The 16,062-nt window shown below is 41.7% G+C and overlaps 1 protein-coding gene across 1 annotated transcript; it reads right to left on the bottom strand.

Annotated features, from left to right (window-relative positions):
• Window positions 1–15,380: 15,380 nt before the first annotated feature.
• LOC114450959 (C-C motif chemokine 5-like) lies at window positions 15,381–16,053 on the bottom strand. Its single transcript, XM_028429426.1, has 3 exons — window positions 15,914–16,053; window positions 15,713–15,824; window positions 15,381–15,641 (listed from the first exon to the last, which is right to left on the bottom strand). The coding sequence occupies exons 1-3, from the start codon at window positions 15,981–15,983 to the stop codon at window positions 15,548–15,550; spliced, it is 276 nt and encodes a 91-aa protein (XP_028285227.1). The 5' UTR covers window positions 15,984–16,053; the 3' UTR covers window positions 15,381–15,547.
• Window positions 16,054–16,062: the final 9 nt, after the last annotated feature.

Raw genomic sequence — 16,062 nt, 5'->3', positions numbered from 1 at the left:
ACATTATAAATATATATAAATTTATAAGTGCTACACTTAATGGTAGTAAAAGTAGTGGTACTACTGGTTATTTTTTCTGAGGATAAAAGAAGGTCATTTATTTAGAAAGGATTTTTTACTTTACTGATTATGTTAAAACATTTACAATTACTAATGATTTAAAAACATCAGATCAGGATGAAGAGAATGAGAGGTTCTGCAGGTGCTGACCACAGACCATTTCTCTGTTCTCATCCTTTCTGCCTGATATTTTGCTCACTTTTCCATTTTGTCAGCGCTCTCAAAATGTGGTCAGCACCTCTCTGATCCTTTGATCATCTGTTGACATGGCAACAACCAATGATGTCACAACTGAGGATGTCACAGTGGTCAGTCTCTGTACAATTCCAGATGGAACATTATGATGTCACAACTTATGATGTCACAGTGGTCAAATGATGTAATACAGGAAGATGCAACTGTTCCATCTGAAATTGTATAATGACTGGATTCTGGATTCTAAATTCACTTATCTCCAGACTTATAAACATTCAACTCATATTCTTTACATTAAACTTTTGAGCAGTAGTCATGTCACTTAGATGGTTAAAGACACTTTTTTTCAGCCCATCAGACTTGAATACCAATGAAGACCAATCTACGAGAGAAACATGGACAGAAGAAGAAACTCTTGACGCTCCTAATGAAGCAGTGCTGCAGGGACACATAGATGTACAGAGATATTATAAATATCTGACTGACATCAGGCTGATTGAACCCGTCTCAAATGACGAATATGAAGTGAAGGCCTTAAAGACCGAGCATAAAGCTGGAGAGGAGCAGCTCAGACAACAGGTGGACTGTCTGAAAAGCCAGCTCAGCAGTGAAGTGAATGAGCTGAGAGATGAGTGCAATCATCTTTCAGTAACACTGTCTGCAACAACTTCTTTGATGGACACATACAAGAAGGAAGTGGAGTCTCTGAAGGGATTACTCAGTGACAATGAAAAGGACATTGAGGCCTTAAAGACCCAGCATGAAGCTGGAAAGGAGCAGCTCAGACAACAGGTGGACTGTCTGAAAAGCCAGCTCAGCAGTGAAGTGAATGAGCTGCGATCACTGTTGAATCTTAAAGACAGAGAAATTGAGAAGCACTTGGATGATATCAACCATCTTTCAGTAACACTGTCTGCAACAACTTCTTTGATGGACACATACAAAAAGGAAGTGAAGTCTCTGAAGAGATTACTAAGTGACAATGAAAAGGAGCATAAAGCTGGAGAGGAGCAGCTCAGACAAGAGGTGGACTGTCTGAAAAGCCAGCTCAGCAGTGAAGTGAATGAGCTGAGAGATGACTGCAACCGTCTCTCAGTAACACTGTCTGCAACAACTTCTTTGATGGACACATACAAGAAGGAAGTGGAGTCTCTGAAGGGATTACTCAGTGAAAATGAAAAGGACATTGAGGCCTTAAAGACCCAGCATGAAGCTGGAGAGGAGCAGCTCAGGCAACAGGTGGACTGTCTGAAAAGCCAGCTCAGCAGTGAAGTGAATGAGCTGCGATCACTGTTGAATCTTAAAGACAGAGAACTTGAGAAGCACTTCGATGATATTAACCATCTTTCAGTAACACTGTCTGCAACAACTTCTTTGATGGACACTTACAAGAAGGAAGTGGAGTCTCTGAAGAGATTAATTAGTGGCAATGAAAAGGAGCATAAAGCTGGAGAGGAGCAGCTCAGACAAGAGGTGGATTGTCTGAAAAGCCAGCTCAGCCAGAGAGCAGACGAAATTGAGCAGCTGAGAGAGAAGAAAAACAAGAAGGTGTGCTTCAGGACTCCAATAGAGGACAGCTGTTCATCTGTGGATCTGGACGAAGCTCCATGTTGCTTAGCTCAGGTCATGAAGACCCAGAGCAGCACTCTGGAGGATCAGCCCAGACAAGAACTGGACTCTGTGAAAAGCAGAGCCAGAGAGACGGAAACAAAATCAGAAAAGCTCAACAAAAAGAAGCCTTTCTGGTGCTTGTTTCGAAGAACCAAAGGTGGCATCAACAGGACTCTGAAGGAGGAGGCAGTTCCTTGTCAAACCAGGAACATAGAGGAGGCTGTGTGTGGTCTGAAGGACCAGCCAAGACAAGAACTGGACTCTGTGAAAAGCAGAGCCAGAGAGACGGAAACAGCATCAGAAAGGTTAAACGAAGAGAAGCCTTTCTGGTCCTTTTTATATGAACACCATGAGGTGCATCATCAGAGGATCTGGAGGATGGAGGACAAGCCTTGGCCGGTCTACAATCTTGTGAAAAGCCAATCCTGAGAGACAGAAACAGCATCTGAATGGTTAAACAAAGAGAATCCTTTCCGGTCCTGTTTCCTTGAAAACAATGATGGCAGCGAGATCAGAGTCACTACAGGTCAAAACCACCACTCTGAGACCTGCAGCTATGTGAAAGCAGTTGTTTGTATTACAAGGACTTCTAATTACCATGTGAATGCTTCATGGTAACTTACAGTTTAATGACATACTTTACAACTAACCTTCATGTCATGTAACTGTATAACCACCAAGTGGCCATTAAGGACTTAAGTTGCTGCACAGATGGCATTCTATCACAGTACCATGCTGGAATTCAGTGAGCTGATAGTGGCCCATTCTTTCACAAATGTTTGTAAAAGCAGTCTGCATGCCTAGCTGCTTGGTGTTAAACACCTGTGGCCATGGAAGTGATTGGAACACCTGAATTAAATTATTTTGATGGGTCAGTGAATACTTTTGGCAATACAGTGTATGTATTGTATGTCAATTAAATGTAAAAAACGAAAAGAATTAGTATTTTTGCACACTTTTAAATCAAGAGTTTAAATCAAGGCAACTGGACTCAAACATTGTTTTTTGAAGACATTTCGCCACTCCCCCCTGTGGTTTCTTCAGATCCCGCTTACACATAGCCGGGTATTTTGAAAATACCTCTGGGTTGCATTTCTGTTGGTGTAAGCACTTTATACGTGTTTGCATTTGATACAGCTCCTCTTAATATGAGGAGCAGAGACATGTTAGGTCTCCAGGTTCAGCAACTTCTGACACAAAGAGCCAGACTGCATCGATGAGACTTCTGATTGATCGGCTTTCTCCTTCCTACACTGCCACCCACAGACCTGGCATACTTATGATGGCTCTTGGGAGCGTATTTATGCGGGTTAATGTAAACTGAAACATTTTTGAAAACGATGATGTGTGCACGATGTTATTTTGGAAAACGGGGGGAAGGAAATATTCATTTTTCAAAATACGAATATGTGTAAACAGGGTCTCAGAAGGAGGCTGAATGCAAAACTCTCTGAACAGCATCTCCTCCTCAGAGCGGCTTCTCCTCTGCACAAACACTGCAATAAAAACACACACAGCACTTCAGCACCATCACACACTGACTGAACTTTCTGTCTGTGTCTGGATAAAACAGCTCTTCTACCTGAGAAAGGATGTGGTGTTAAAAAGAGGGCAACCCATGCCACGTTCAGGAGAGCCACACCGACCTGGACAGTCCACTGCATGTTCCCGTCTGCTGCAGCTTCAATCACATATTAAAGCAGCTTCACGTGTGTTTCTGTGCTGCAGAGTCACGTCATTAACACTTCACCACAGTAACAGCAGCACATTTTTTTTAGCTGAATGTGTGATTGACCTTAACACACACTGCACCACATGGATGGCAGCTTCAATTTAGAACAGCATAGAATTGAATATGGGTCTCTCTAGGATGCTCTGGGCTTTCTTGAAGCAGAAGGAACTGTGGAGTTCCCCAAAGGCAGGGAGAAGGTGGTGACCCTCCAGATCACCTTATTTTATGTGCACCACCCAGACAACCACTTCACCTGGTCCCTGTATGCAGTGTGCAAAACAGACCTGAGCATAAAAATCACTTTTAACTGCATATCGTTCTCCCTCTGGTACACACAGGGTGTGTGCCAGTTAGTGCCAGCAGGGGGAGCCAGAGGGAGAGGAGAACCTCTGCAGATACACATGAAGAGACATGGATGTAAAGGGGGACATACTGTAGAACTGGCTCATGCATAGAAAAAAAAGCTGAAAGAGCCACATTTGAAACATTCTTTTTGTGATGTAACTTGCATCATCAGACAGTCAGAGACTCTTCAACGTGACTAAAGACTATTTTAGGATGTGTTCATGTCCACATCTGTCTCTCAGATGTGGACATGAACAGTATAACAGTTTTGCTAACATAAGTCTCAGATGATGAAACATCCTGTACAGCTGACAGAATTTGTAGTTTACCATGTCTGGATCATACTTATTGGTATTTTATATTAAAAGGTGATCAATGTCAGATCACTGCTTTTGTTTGTATTTATTTAACCTTTATATTGTAACTCCATCACTGGTTTTTAACAGTTTTTAAGTGAGCTCATTTCTCAGCAGCACTTTGCTGTATCGTAACCAAACTTGGTCACATGATCCTTGACCCCTTCCCAAGGGGTCACTACAAATTTGGTGCAGTTTGGCCACTAGAGGGTAATGTTGATGCAATTGTTTTGTGAATCCTTGGAGTGCTAAAGACCATTTCTCTGACTTAGCTACACTGTTTTTTCAGCCTCCTTTGCTGCTTGCAGCCATATTTAGGGCCCTATATTTTCCTTATTGAAAATATTGTCCTTTTAACCATACAAAAAAGACACACATTCAATTTTCAAAATTGAGGGATGTGCCGGGTTAATCTGACACGCCAAGTGGTTCCAGGAAGTGGCCCTATAGGAGAGTGTTTGGAAAGAAAAGGTACTTCCTAAAGAATATTTACTTCAGCAAATCAACAAATGTCCATGAGAGAAACAAGATGAGCCAATGAGAATCTAGCACAGAGCGTTTAGCAAGCTCTGTTAACAACTAATTGTATATATGCTATATATGCAGGAAAATATGAACTGAAACCAACAGTACACCAACAGATATAGCACCACAGGTTACTGTATAAGCCTAAGCAAGAACAGTTCTTTAGCTTTATAGAAAACAAAGAAACAGCCTACAGGAGCTCAACCTGTGAAGCAGAATATATGCAAGAATGTAATATATATATATATATATATACATACAGCAACTACTGGAATGTACTGATGATTACAAATACAAACAGTAGTGTATGAAGATATTTAACTAATTAGCTAATTAACTAATTAGCCACAAGTTTTACCTCCAATGAGGCTAGTGGGTATACACTCCTCGCTCCTCACTCTTACTGGCGAGCGACAGCGTTTGAGAGGACAACCTAACTGAGTGACTCCCCTGACCACAGTAGAAGCACTCACCAGCTCTCTCCCACTGTTCCTGCTCGGCAGGTGAAACGCGACTGACTGTGGTGGCCTGTGCTGAAGAACCGGAAGTAAGGGTTCAGGGGGCGGAACCGGATAGACTGCCGACAGCCAGTGTTGACAGATTGCCCTGAATTTAATTTGATTAATTTAAATAAGAACGGCAGTGTCCTCCCACTCAAACAAGGATTTTATTCTGACATAATGAAAGTTTAGCGTAATAAAGCTCTAGATTGCTACCAAAGAGTATAGAATTAGTTTAATTTTGTCTTAAACAAAAAACATTACAATAAATAATTTAAACAAAAGGCAAAAAAAGTTTTTTCAAAAAATTATAAATATATATAAATTTATAAGTGCTACACTTAATGGTAGTCAAAGTAGTGGTACTACTGGTTATTTTTTCTGAGGATAAAAGAAGGTCATTTATTTAGAAAGGCATTTTTATTTTACTGATTATGTTGTAAAAGCAAAAGACATTTACAATTACTAATGATTTTAAAAACATCAGATCAGGATGAAGAGAAGGAGAGGTTCTGCAGGTGCTGACCACAGACGATTTCTCTGTTCTCATCCTTTCTGCCTAATGTTTTGCTCACTTTTTCCTTTTTGTCAGCGCTCTCAATGTGTGGTCAGCACCTCTCCTTTGATCATCTGTTGACATGGCAACAACCAATGATGTCACAACTGAGGATGTCACAGTGGTCAGTCACTGTACAATTCCAGATGGAACATTATGATGTCACAACTTATGATGTCACAGTAGTCAGATGATGTAATACAGGAAGATGCAACTGTTCCATCTGAAATTGTATAGTAACTGGATTCTGGATTCTAAATTCACTTATCTCCAGACTTATAAACATTCAACTCATATTCTTTACATTAAACTTTTGAGCAGTAGTCATGTCACTTAGATGGTTAAAGACACTTTTTTTCAGCCCATCAGAAACAGATGACTTGAATACCAATGAAGACCAATCTACAAGAGAAACATGGACAGAAGAAGAAACTCTTGACGCTCCTGATGAAGCAGTGCTGCAGGGGGACATAGATGTACAGAGATATTATAAATATCTGACTGACATCAGGCTCATTGAACCCGTCTCAAATGACAAATATGAAGTGAAGGCCTTAAAGACCGAGCATAAAGCTGGAGAGGAGCAGCTCAGACAACAGGTAGACTGTCTGAAAAGCCAGCTCAGCAGTGAAGTGAATGAACTGAGATCACTGTTAAATCTTAAAGACAGAGAACTTGAGAAGCACTTGAATGTTATCAACCATCTTTCAGTAACACTGTCTGCAACAACTTCTTTGATGGACACATACAAGAAGGAAGTGGAGTCTCTGAAGGGATTACTCAGCGACAATAAAAAGGACATTGAGGAGCAGCTCAGACAAGAGGTGGACTGTCTGAAAAGCCAGCTCAACAGTGAAGTGAATGAGCTGAGAGATGAGTGCAACCATCTTTCTGTAACACTGTCTGCAACAACTTCTTTGATGGACACATACAAGAAGGAAGTGGAGTCTCTGAAGGGATTACTCAGTGACAATGAAAAGGACATTGAGGTCCTAAAGACCCAGCATGAAGCTGGAGAGGAGCAGCTCAGACAAGAGGTGGACTGTCTGAAAAGCCAGCTCAGCAGTGAAGTGAATGAGCTGAGAGTTGAGTGCAACTATGTTTCAGTAACACTGTCTGCAACATATTCTTTGATGGACACATACAAGAAGGAAGTGGAGTCTCTGAAGGGATTACTCAGTGACAATGAAAAGGACATTGAGGTCCTAAAGACCCAGCATGAAGCTGGAGAGGAGCAGCTCAGACAAGAGGTGGACTGTCTGAAATGCCAGCTCAGCAGTGAAGTGAATGAGCTGCGATCACTGTTGAATCTTAAAGACAGAGAACTTGAGAAGCACTTGAATGATATCAACCATCTTTCAGTAACACTGTCTGCAACAACCTTTTTGATGGACACATACAAGAAGGAAGTAGAGTCTCTGAAGGGATTATTTAGTGGCAATGAAAAGGAGCATAAGGCTGGAGAGGAGCAGCTCAGAAAAGAGGTGGATTGTCTGAAAAGCCAGCTCAGCCAGAGAGCAGAAGAAATTAAACAGCTGAGAGAGAAGAAAAATAAGGTGTGCTTCAGGACTCTAATGGAGGACAGCTGTTCATCCGTGGATCTGGACAAATCTCGATGGGGCTCTATTGAGTTCCGTGGTGAACGGATCATGAAGAAACAGAGAAGCATACGGACGCCTGTCTGGTGTGTGTTCCCTGAAAATGATGATGGCAGCATCAGGACTCCGAAGGAGGAGGCAGTTTCTCGTCAAACCAGCAGCACAGAGGAGGCTGTGAGCTGTTCATCTGTGGATCTGGACGAAGCTCCATGTTGCTCAGCTCAGGTCATGAAGACCCAGAGCAGCACTCTGGAGGATCAGCCAAGACAAGAACTGGACTCTGTGAAAAGCAGAGCCAGAGAGATGGAAACAAAATTAGAAAAGCTCAACAAAAAGAAGCCTTTCTGGTGCTTGTTTCAAAGAACCAAAGGTGGCAGCAACAGGACTCTGAAGGAGGAGGCAGTTCCTTGTCAAACCAGGAACATAGAGGAGGCTGTGTGTGGTCTGAAGGACCAGCCAAGACAAGAACTGGACTCTGTGAAAAGCAGAGCCAGAGAGACGGAAACGGCATCAGAAAGGTTAAACAAAGAGAAGCCTTTCTGGTCCTTTTTACATGAACACCATGAGGTGCATCATCAGAGGATCTGGAGGATGGAGGACAAGCCTTGGCTGGTCTGCAATCTTGTGAAAAGCCAAGCCTGAGAGATGGAAACAGCATCAGAAAGGTTAAACAAAGAGAAGCCTTTCCGGTCCTGTTTCCTTAAAGATGATGGCAGCAACAGCCACTAGAGGTCAAAATCACCACTCTGAGACCTGCAGCTATGTGAAAGCAGTTAGGCTGTATTACGGCCTGATTATTTGCCGAGAGAGTTTACTTCTGTGATTGTGGTCAACGCTTATGTTCCTCCATCAGCTGATGCCGAGGTTGCCGCTGCTGTCATCAGCTCCCCGTCTCCCGTCTGCAGACGCAGCCTAAAGCTGGATCCATACTCCATGAGAACAGCCACCCGGACGTTTTTCCTGTTTTCCTAACAACGAGCCGTGGATCACCAGCGACCTGAAGACTCTACTCAACGAGAAGAAGAGAGAATCGCATTCTTTGACTTCTCCAGTGCCTTCAACACCATCCAGCCTTCATTACTGGGTGAGAAGCTGCTGCTGATGGGTCAGCCAGCTACAGGTAATCAGTGATCCAGGAGTCCTGGATCACTGATTACCTGTCTGATATGGTGATGAGTGACGTAGGAGCCCCACAGGGCACTGTGCTTTCTCCATTCCTGTTCGCCTTATACACCTCAGACTTTCAGTACAACTCAGAGTCATGTCACTTACAGAAGTCTTCTGATGACTCTGCAGTTGTGGGGTGTATAAGTGGTGGACGGGAGGAGGAGTACAGGAGGCTGGTGGACAGATTTGTGGAGTGGGCTGGAGGGAAGAACCTGCTGCTTAATGTAAACTAGACCAGAAAGATGGTGATTGACTTCAGGAAGAAGGGAACAGTATCGCAGCCCCTTTGCATCCCGGGTAAGGATGTGGAGATGGTAGAGGAGTACAAATACCTGAGCGCCTTTTCCAAAAGGCTCAGACAGCTTCGTTGTCACACAGACCGCTACAGGAAATCTTTCCTACCTCATGCCATAAGACTGTACAACACCTCATCTCTGTGCCAGAGATAACACGGACTCACTTTGCACTTTTATCTTGCTGTAAATAATGTTTATACTGTTTAATTTTTACCGTTAGAGGTATATTTGTTATTATTTTGGTATGCTTAAGTGACTGTATTTGGCTGCTGCAACAGTGTAATTTCCCAGCTTGGGATGAATAAAGTATTTTCTATTCTATTCTATTCTATTCTATTCTATTCTAACATTCCACCCATTACACACTAATGTTAAACTCTGAGGCAGCCCAAAAAATAATAATAATAATAATAAACTACTTCCAGTTCAAAAACATATCAAGATAACCAACATTTGAATACAAGTTTAATAGTTGAACATTTTGTGAGTAGTTTAAAAGTTGAATGGTGTCTGTCAGTTAAACTATCACAGAGTTTTAGCCTTTCAAAGTTTAATGGGTTGAAAGTTATCCTCCATTCACTTTAATGCAAAAATCATTTTAGAAACTGTTTTATCATTCAAATAGTTAAAATAGTTTAAAAATAGTTCAACACAATTTGAAATGTAGTCGAATAGCTAAACAGAATGATAGTTTAACAGTTTCTGTAGCTTAAAGTATGACAAAGTAGTTGAAGGCCAAAGTTGATGCTGGGGTGCTCGGGCCCTAAAAAACGAAAATAAAAACATGTTTTAATTGTTCTTCTATTTATTATGAACAGTTTATATTGTATTGTATATTTTGAAAAAGATACTAATGTGCACTTTTGAATAAACATTGACAGTAAGAAACGAAGCTCTGGACAAAGCTCCAGTGACTTTTCCAACAGTGTAAATCGACTTGCTTTTGGAGCCAGCCCCTAGAGGCTGCAGTGTGAACAGCACGTGTTAACACGTGCACTTTTCAGCAGAGGTAAACATGTTTAGCATCAGACTGGCAGCTGTCTGTCCCACCGCTTCTGGATTTAGCTGGGAGTTAGGTCATCTTACTCCTCCTGATGAATGTTGAGGAGCCCTAAGGACGAGAAATTAGCACTAGTGTGATGTGTTCAAGTTTTTTATATTGTTAAACCACCAAGCGGCCATTAAGGACTTAAGTTGCTGCACAGATGGCATTCTATCACAGTACCATGCTGAAATTCAGTGAGCTGAGAGTGGCCCATTCTTTCACAAATGTTTGTAAAAGCAGTCTGCATGCCTAGCTGCTTGGTGTTAAACACCTGTGGCCATGGAAGTGATTGGAACACCTTCACACCTGGAAATTCAATTATTTGGATGGATGAGTGAATACTTTTGGCAATACAGTGTATGTATTGTCAATTAAATGTAAAAAAGGAAAAGAATTAGTATTTTTGCACACTTTTCCAAGAGTTTAAATTGAGCCAACTGGACTCGGAAGATTGTTTTTTGAAGACATTTCGCCACTCCTTCTTGTGGTTTCTTCAGACCCCGTTTACACATAGCCGGGTATTTTGAAAATACCTCCGGTAGCGTTTGCATTTCTGTTGGTGTAATCACTTTTTACGTGTTTGCATTTGATACAGCTCCTCTTAATATGAGGAGCAGAGACATGTTAGGTCTCCAGGTTCAGCAACTTTGGAACAACTTCTGACACAAAGAGCCAGACTGAATTGATGAGACTTCTGATTGCTCGGCGTTCTCCTTCTTCCTACACTGCCACCCACAGGCCTGGCGTAGTTATGATGGCTCTTGGGAACGTATTTATGCGAGTTAATGTAAACTGAAACTTTTTTGAAAACGATGTTATTTCGGAAAACGGGGGGAAAGAAATATTACGAATATGTGTAAACAGGGTCTCAGACGGAGGCTGAATGCAAAACTCTCTGAACAGCATCTCCTCCTCAGAGCGGCTTCTCCTCTGCACAAACACTGCAATAAAAACACACACAGCACTTCAGCACCATCACACACTGACTGAACTTTCTGTCTGTGTCTGGATAAAACAGCTCTTCTACCTGAGAAAGGATGTGGTGTTAAAAAGATGGCAACCCATGCCACGTTCAGGAGAGCCACACCGACCTGGACAGTCCACTGCATGTTCCCGTCTGCTGCAGCTTCAATCACATATTAAAGCAGCTTCACGTGTGTTTCTGTGCTGCAGAGTCACATCATTAACACTTCACCACAGTAACAGCAGCACATTTTTTTAGCTGAATGTGTGATTGACCTTAACACACACTGCACCACATGGATGGCAGCTTCAATTTAGAACAGCATAGAATTGAATATGGGTCTCTGTAGGATGCTCTGGGCTTTCTTGAAGCAGCAGGAACTGTGGAGTTCCCCAAAGGCAGGGAGAAGGTGGTGACCCTCTAGACCATCTTATTTTATGTGCACCACCCAGACAACCACTTCACCTGGTCCCTGTATGCAGTGTGCAAAACAGACCTGAGCATAAAAATCACTTTAAACTGCATATCGTTCTCCCTCTGGTACACACAGGGTGTGTGCCAGTTAGTGCCAGCAGGGGGAGCCAGAGAGAGAGGAGAACCTCTGCAGATACACATGAAGAGACATGGATGTAAAGGGGGACATACTGTAGAACTGGCTCATGCATAGAAAAAACAGCTGAAAGAGCCACATTTGAAACATTCTTTTTGTGATGTAACTTGCATCATCAGACAGTCAGAGACTCTTGAAGAAACAAAACGCAGTGATCTGACATTGATCATTTATATTAATAAATGATCAATCACTGCGTTTGTTTGTATTTATTTAACCTTTATATTGTAACTCCATCGCTAGTTTTTAACTGTTTCTAAGTGAGCTCATTTCTCAGCAGCGCTTTGCTGTATCAAAACCAAACTTGCTCACATGATCCTTGTGCAGTTTGGCCGCTAGAGGGTAATGTTGATGCAATTGAGTTGTGAATCCTTGGAGTGCTAAAGACCGTTTCTCTGACCTGTTTTTTCAGCCTCCTTTGCTGCTTGCAGCCATATTTAGGGCCCTATTGTAATCGTAACCATACAAAAAAGACACAAGCTCTGTTAACAACTAATTTTATATATGCTATATATGCAGGAAAATATGAACTGAAACCAACAGTATGCACTTACACTACATAATACACGATGCAGATGACTCAAATCATCATGTTTTGTATTTATATAATCCAGCTATGGTTGTTGTACATTAAAGAAAGAGTAACTGAGCCAAGGTATAATGAGGGACATTGTCTTAAGATCAGGACAGGAAACATAGTTCATTCTCATGTTGTGTTTTGTGTAATTTGAGAGGAGAAAATGCTATAATTATATATATTATTACAGCATTTCCCCCTCTCTTTATCTTTAGTGTCCCCAAGTGGAAAGTTTCAGTCAGCCCTTATCATTTCATTTTATATCTTTCTATAAAAGCCAAGGTAAACACATTTAAATGTAACCAGAGCTCAATGTTCACCTTTGTAGTGTAACTCCATCACTAGCCTTTTTTCCCAGCTTGTCTTTGTTTTACCTTGTTAACAGTGCGATACATTTCTTCAGATTTGTCATGCATGTAAGTATTCTCTAAGTTTTTCTTACTGTAAAAGCTTCACCAGAACACAAATGTTATTAAAGTAAAAACTCCTATTTCGCTTTAAAACAGTGAAATGTGTCAGTGATGTGCTGTAAGTTTGTATTAGCAGATCATTATAGTGTATTACTAGTGAGAAATGAAGAAGAGGAGGCAACGTTTAGACATTTTGACTGTATTTGTACGAAGATAATGTGCTAATACAAAGCATATAAAAACATCACACAGAGGATGAGCAGGTCAATATGAATCCATATTACAGGTTTGTGCAGAAATACTAAAGCCATGATTATACTGTTACACAGGCTGTAGCTGAAGCTGGAGCAGGCAGCAGGTTTAGAAGGAGCTCTTATCCAGAATCCTCATGACGTTCTTAACCCAGCCCTGGCTGGGATCCACACAGACATGCCTAGACATCGTGGTAACAAAGCTAAATGAAGAGTAGGTCATGTTATCTTCTGTGAGGAAACAGTGACAGAAAACACAAAAATTAAGAGCACTGAGAGGCTCCTATACTTACATGGCTGCAGTCTTGGGGCAGGCACTATCAGTCATGGAATATGAGCTGACGAGTTTTGGGGCAATCTTTCTTTTATAGTATATGAAACAGCACTCATCAGGACCGATTGCACCTGAATAAAAAACATATTTGGTAAATATACTGTCGAGAATGAACATCTAATTATGAATAATGTAATTTAATATCATCTTACTGTTGCAGAAAACTGGACAGTAGGTGAAACAGCAGTAATGACCTCTAACAATTAAAAAGCAAAAGAAGAAGGTAGAGACATTCAGGTTGAACACATACTCACTGTCATATTTAGGATAGTTTACTTCCTGTTTGGTTTTCTGCTTGGCAGGAACTTCTGGGCTGCTGGACTCTAAAGTCACCTCAGGAGCTGCAGATGGCTCATCTGTGGCTCTAACAATGAAAAAGCAAAAGAAGCAGCTTGGGGAAGAAGTGTACTTCACAATCTCTTACTTTATACAGAATCATGGACAAAGCTGTGTGCAAAGTTTGGGTAAGCTTCTACAGGCCAAAACATTGAACTTACATTCTGCTGGGTTTCTCTGCTGGAGACACAGGTTGGAGCGTGATTTCAGATAATTGTGGCGAGCGCCGGCCATTTGGCAGTAATGTCTTAATATTTAAAAGGTAAAAGAATTCAACTCAACTCAATTTTATTTATATAGCAGCTTTGACAATCAACATTGTCTCTAGGTGCTTTACAGAAACCCAGAGCCTGAACCCCAGAGCAAGTCAGTGGCAGGAAAAACTCCCTTTTAACAGGAAGAAACCCTGAGCAGGACCCGACTCATAAGAGAGAACCATGGACAAAACTACGAGGAAGACTGGACACACAGTTAGTGACATAAAATGATGGATCATAAATCCAGATCGGCCTGATAAGGGCGACGAGGGGAGAGGAAGAAGAGAGGAGGGGTGGCAGCTGCTTAATGGCTCATGTTTGTGTCAGGTCGGTAGCAGCTTAGATATGATACATGCTATGTAGAAAGAAGGTGATAGCTGCTTCATTGCACTTACATTGTGTGGGCTTCCACTGCTGCAGCTGGAGTTGTCAGCCTGTTATCTGACAGATCATTGGGCTGTACAGGTGATGTGGTGAGGCTTTCATCCACTGAGAAGTTCTCAGCTTCAGAAACATGAACCATGAGTTCCTCCTTCAAATCTGCAAAGTTCAAAAGATGCTCACAGAAGCTGTGAAACCCAAACTCCACAGACGGCCTTCACACCTCAGCCCCCCAAAATAAATAATTAAAATACAAACTGTAAAGTTGTTATCATTATATCAGTTTTCAGGGTCTGGTTTCAGACATGGAGACGAGCTGATCTTACCATCAGATGTGGTGTGGGTGCTGCTGGTGTCGACAGCAGGGCTGTTGGCTAAAGTAGATTTCCATTTTAACTCAGACGGAGGCTGAATGCAAAACTCTCTGAACAGCGCCTCCTCCTCAGAGCTGCTTCTCCTCTGCACAAACACTGCAATAAAAACACACACAGCACTTCAGCACCATCACACACTGACTGAACTTTCTGTCTGTGTCTGGATAAAACAGCTCTTCTACCTGAGAAAGGATGTGGTGTTAAAAAGATGGCAACCCACGCCACGTTCAGGAGAGCCACACCGACCTGGACAGTCCACTGCATGTTCCCGTCTGCTGCAGCTTCACTCACATATTAAAGCAGCTTCACGTGTGTTTCTGTGCTGCAGAGTCACGTCATTAACACTTCACCACAAAACCAACGCGGTCTGTTTTTAGCTGAATGTGTGATTGACCTCTTCCTCCAGCTCCTTGGTCTTGGTCGTGTTGGGTATCAGGTTATTTTATGTGCACCACCCAGACAACCACTTCACCTGGTCCCAGTATGTAGTGTGGAAAACAGAACTGAGTATAAAAATCATTTTACACACAGAGTGTGCCAGAGGGTGTCTCACAGCTGTGGACATGGACAGTATAAACAGAGTTTTACTAACGTAAGTCTCAGATGATGAAACATCCTGTACAGAATCTGTAGTTTACCATGTCTGGATCATACTTCTTATTTTATATTAAAAAGTGATCAATGTCAGATCACTGCTTTTGTTTGTATGTATTTATTTAACTGTTTCCAGGTTGTCTTTGTTTTACCTTGTTATCAATGTGATACATTTCTTCAGAGGGAGCACACATGTTATAGTAAAAACTATTTCACTATAAAACAGTGAAATGTGTCAGTGATGTGCTGTAAGTTTGTGTTAGCAGATCATTATAGTGTATTACTGGTGAGAAATAAAGAGGAGGCAACGTTTGGACATTATGACTGTATTTGTATGAAGATAATGTGCTAATACAAAGCATATAAAAACATCACACAGAGGATGAGCAGGTCAATATGAATTACAGGCAAATACCAAAGCCATGATTATACTGTTACACAGGCTGTAGCTGAAGCTGGAGCAGGGAGCTGATTTAGAAGGAGCTATCATCCAGAATCCTCATGACGTTCTTAACCCAGCCCTGGCTGGGATCCACACAGACCTGCCTAGACCTCTTGGTAACAAAGCTAAATGAAGAGAAGGTCATGTTATCTTCTGTGAGGAAAAATTAAGAGCACTGAGAGGCTCCTATACTTACATGGCTGCAGTCTTGGGGCAGGCACTATCAGTCATGGAATATGAGCTGACGAGTTTTGGGGCAATCTTTCTTTTATAGTATATGAAACAGCACTCATCAGGACCGATTGCACCTGAATAAAAAACATATTTGGTAAATATACTGTCGAGAATGAACATCTAACTATGAATAATACAATTTATATATTAAATATCATCTTACTATTGCAGAACACTGTGGACAGCAGGGCAGCTCCCAGGATGCAGAGCAGCAGGATCTGAGCGCTCCTCATGGTGACTACTCTGTTGATTATGGAGATGCAGTCTTTGAACACAGCACAGGGCTTCTAAACAGAAGATGGTGGCAGGTTT

Source organism: Parambassis ranga, chromosome 18, assembly GCF_900634625.1.
Source record: "Parambassis ranga chromosome 18, fParRan2.1, whole genome shotgun sequence".
NCBI lineage: Eukaryota > Metazoa > Chordata > Actinopteri > Ambassidae > Parambassis > Parambassis ranga.
Note: the sequence above shows the minus strand (reverse complement) of the source record. Positions and strands in the feature narration are given on the sequence as shown.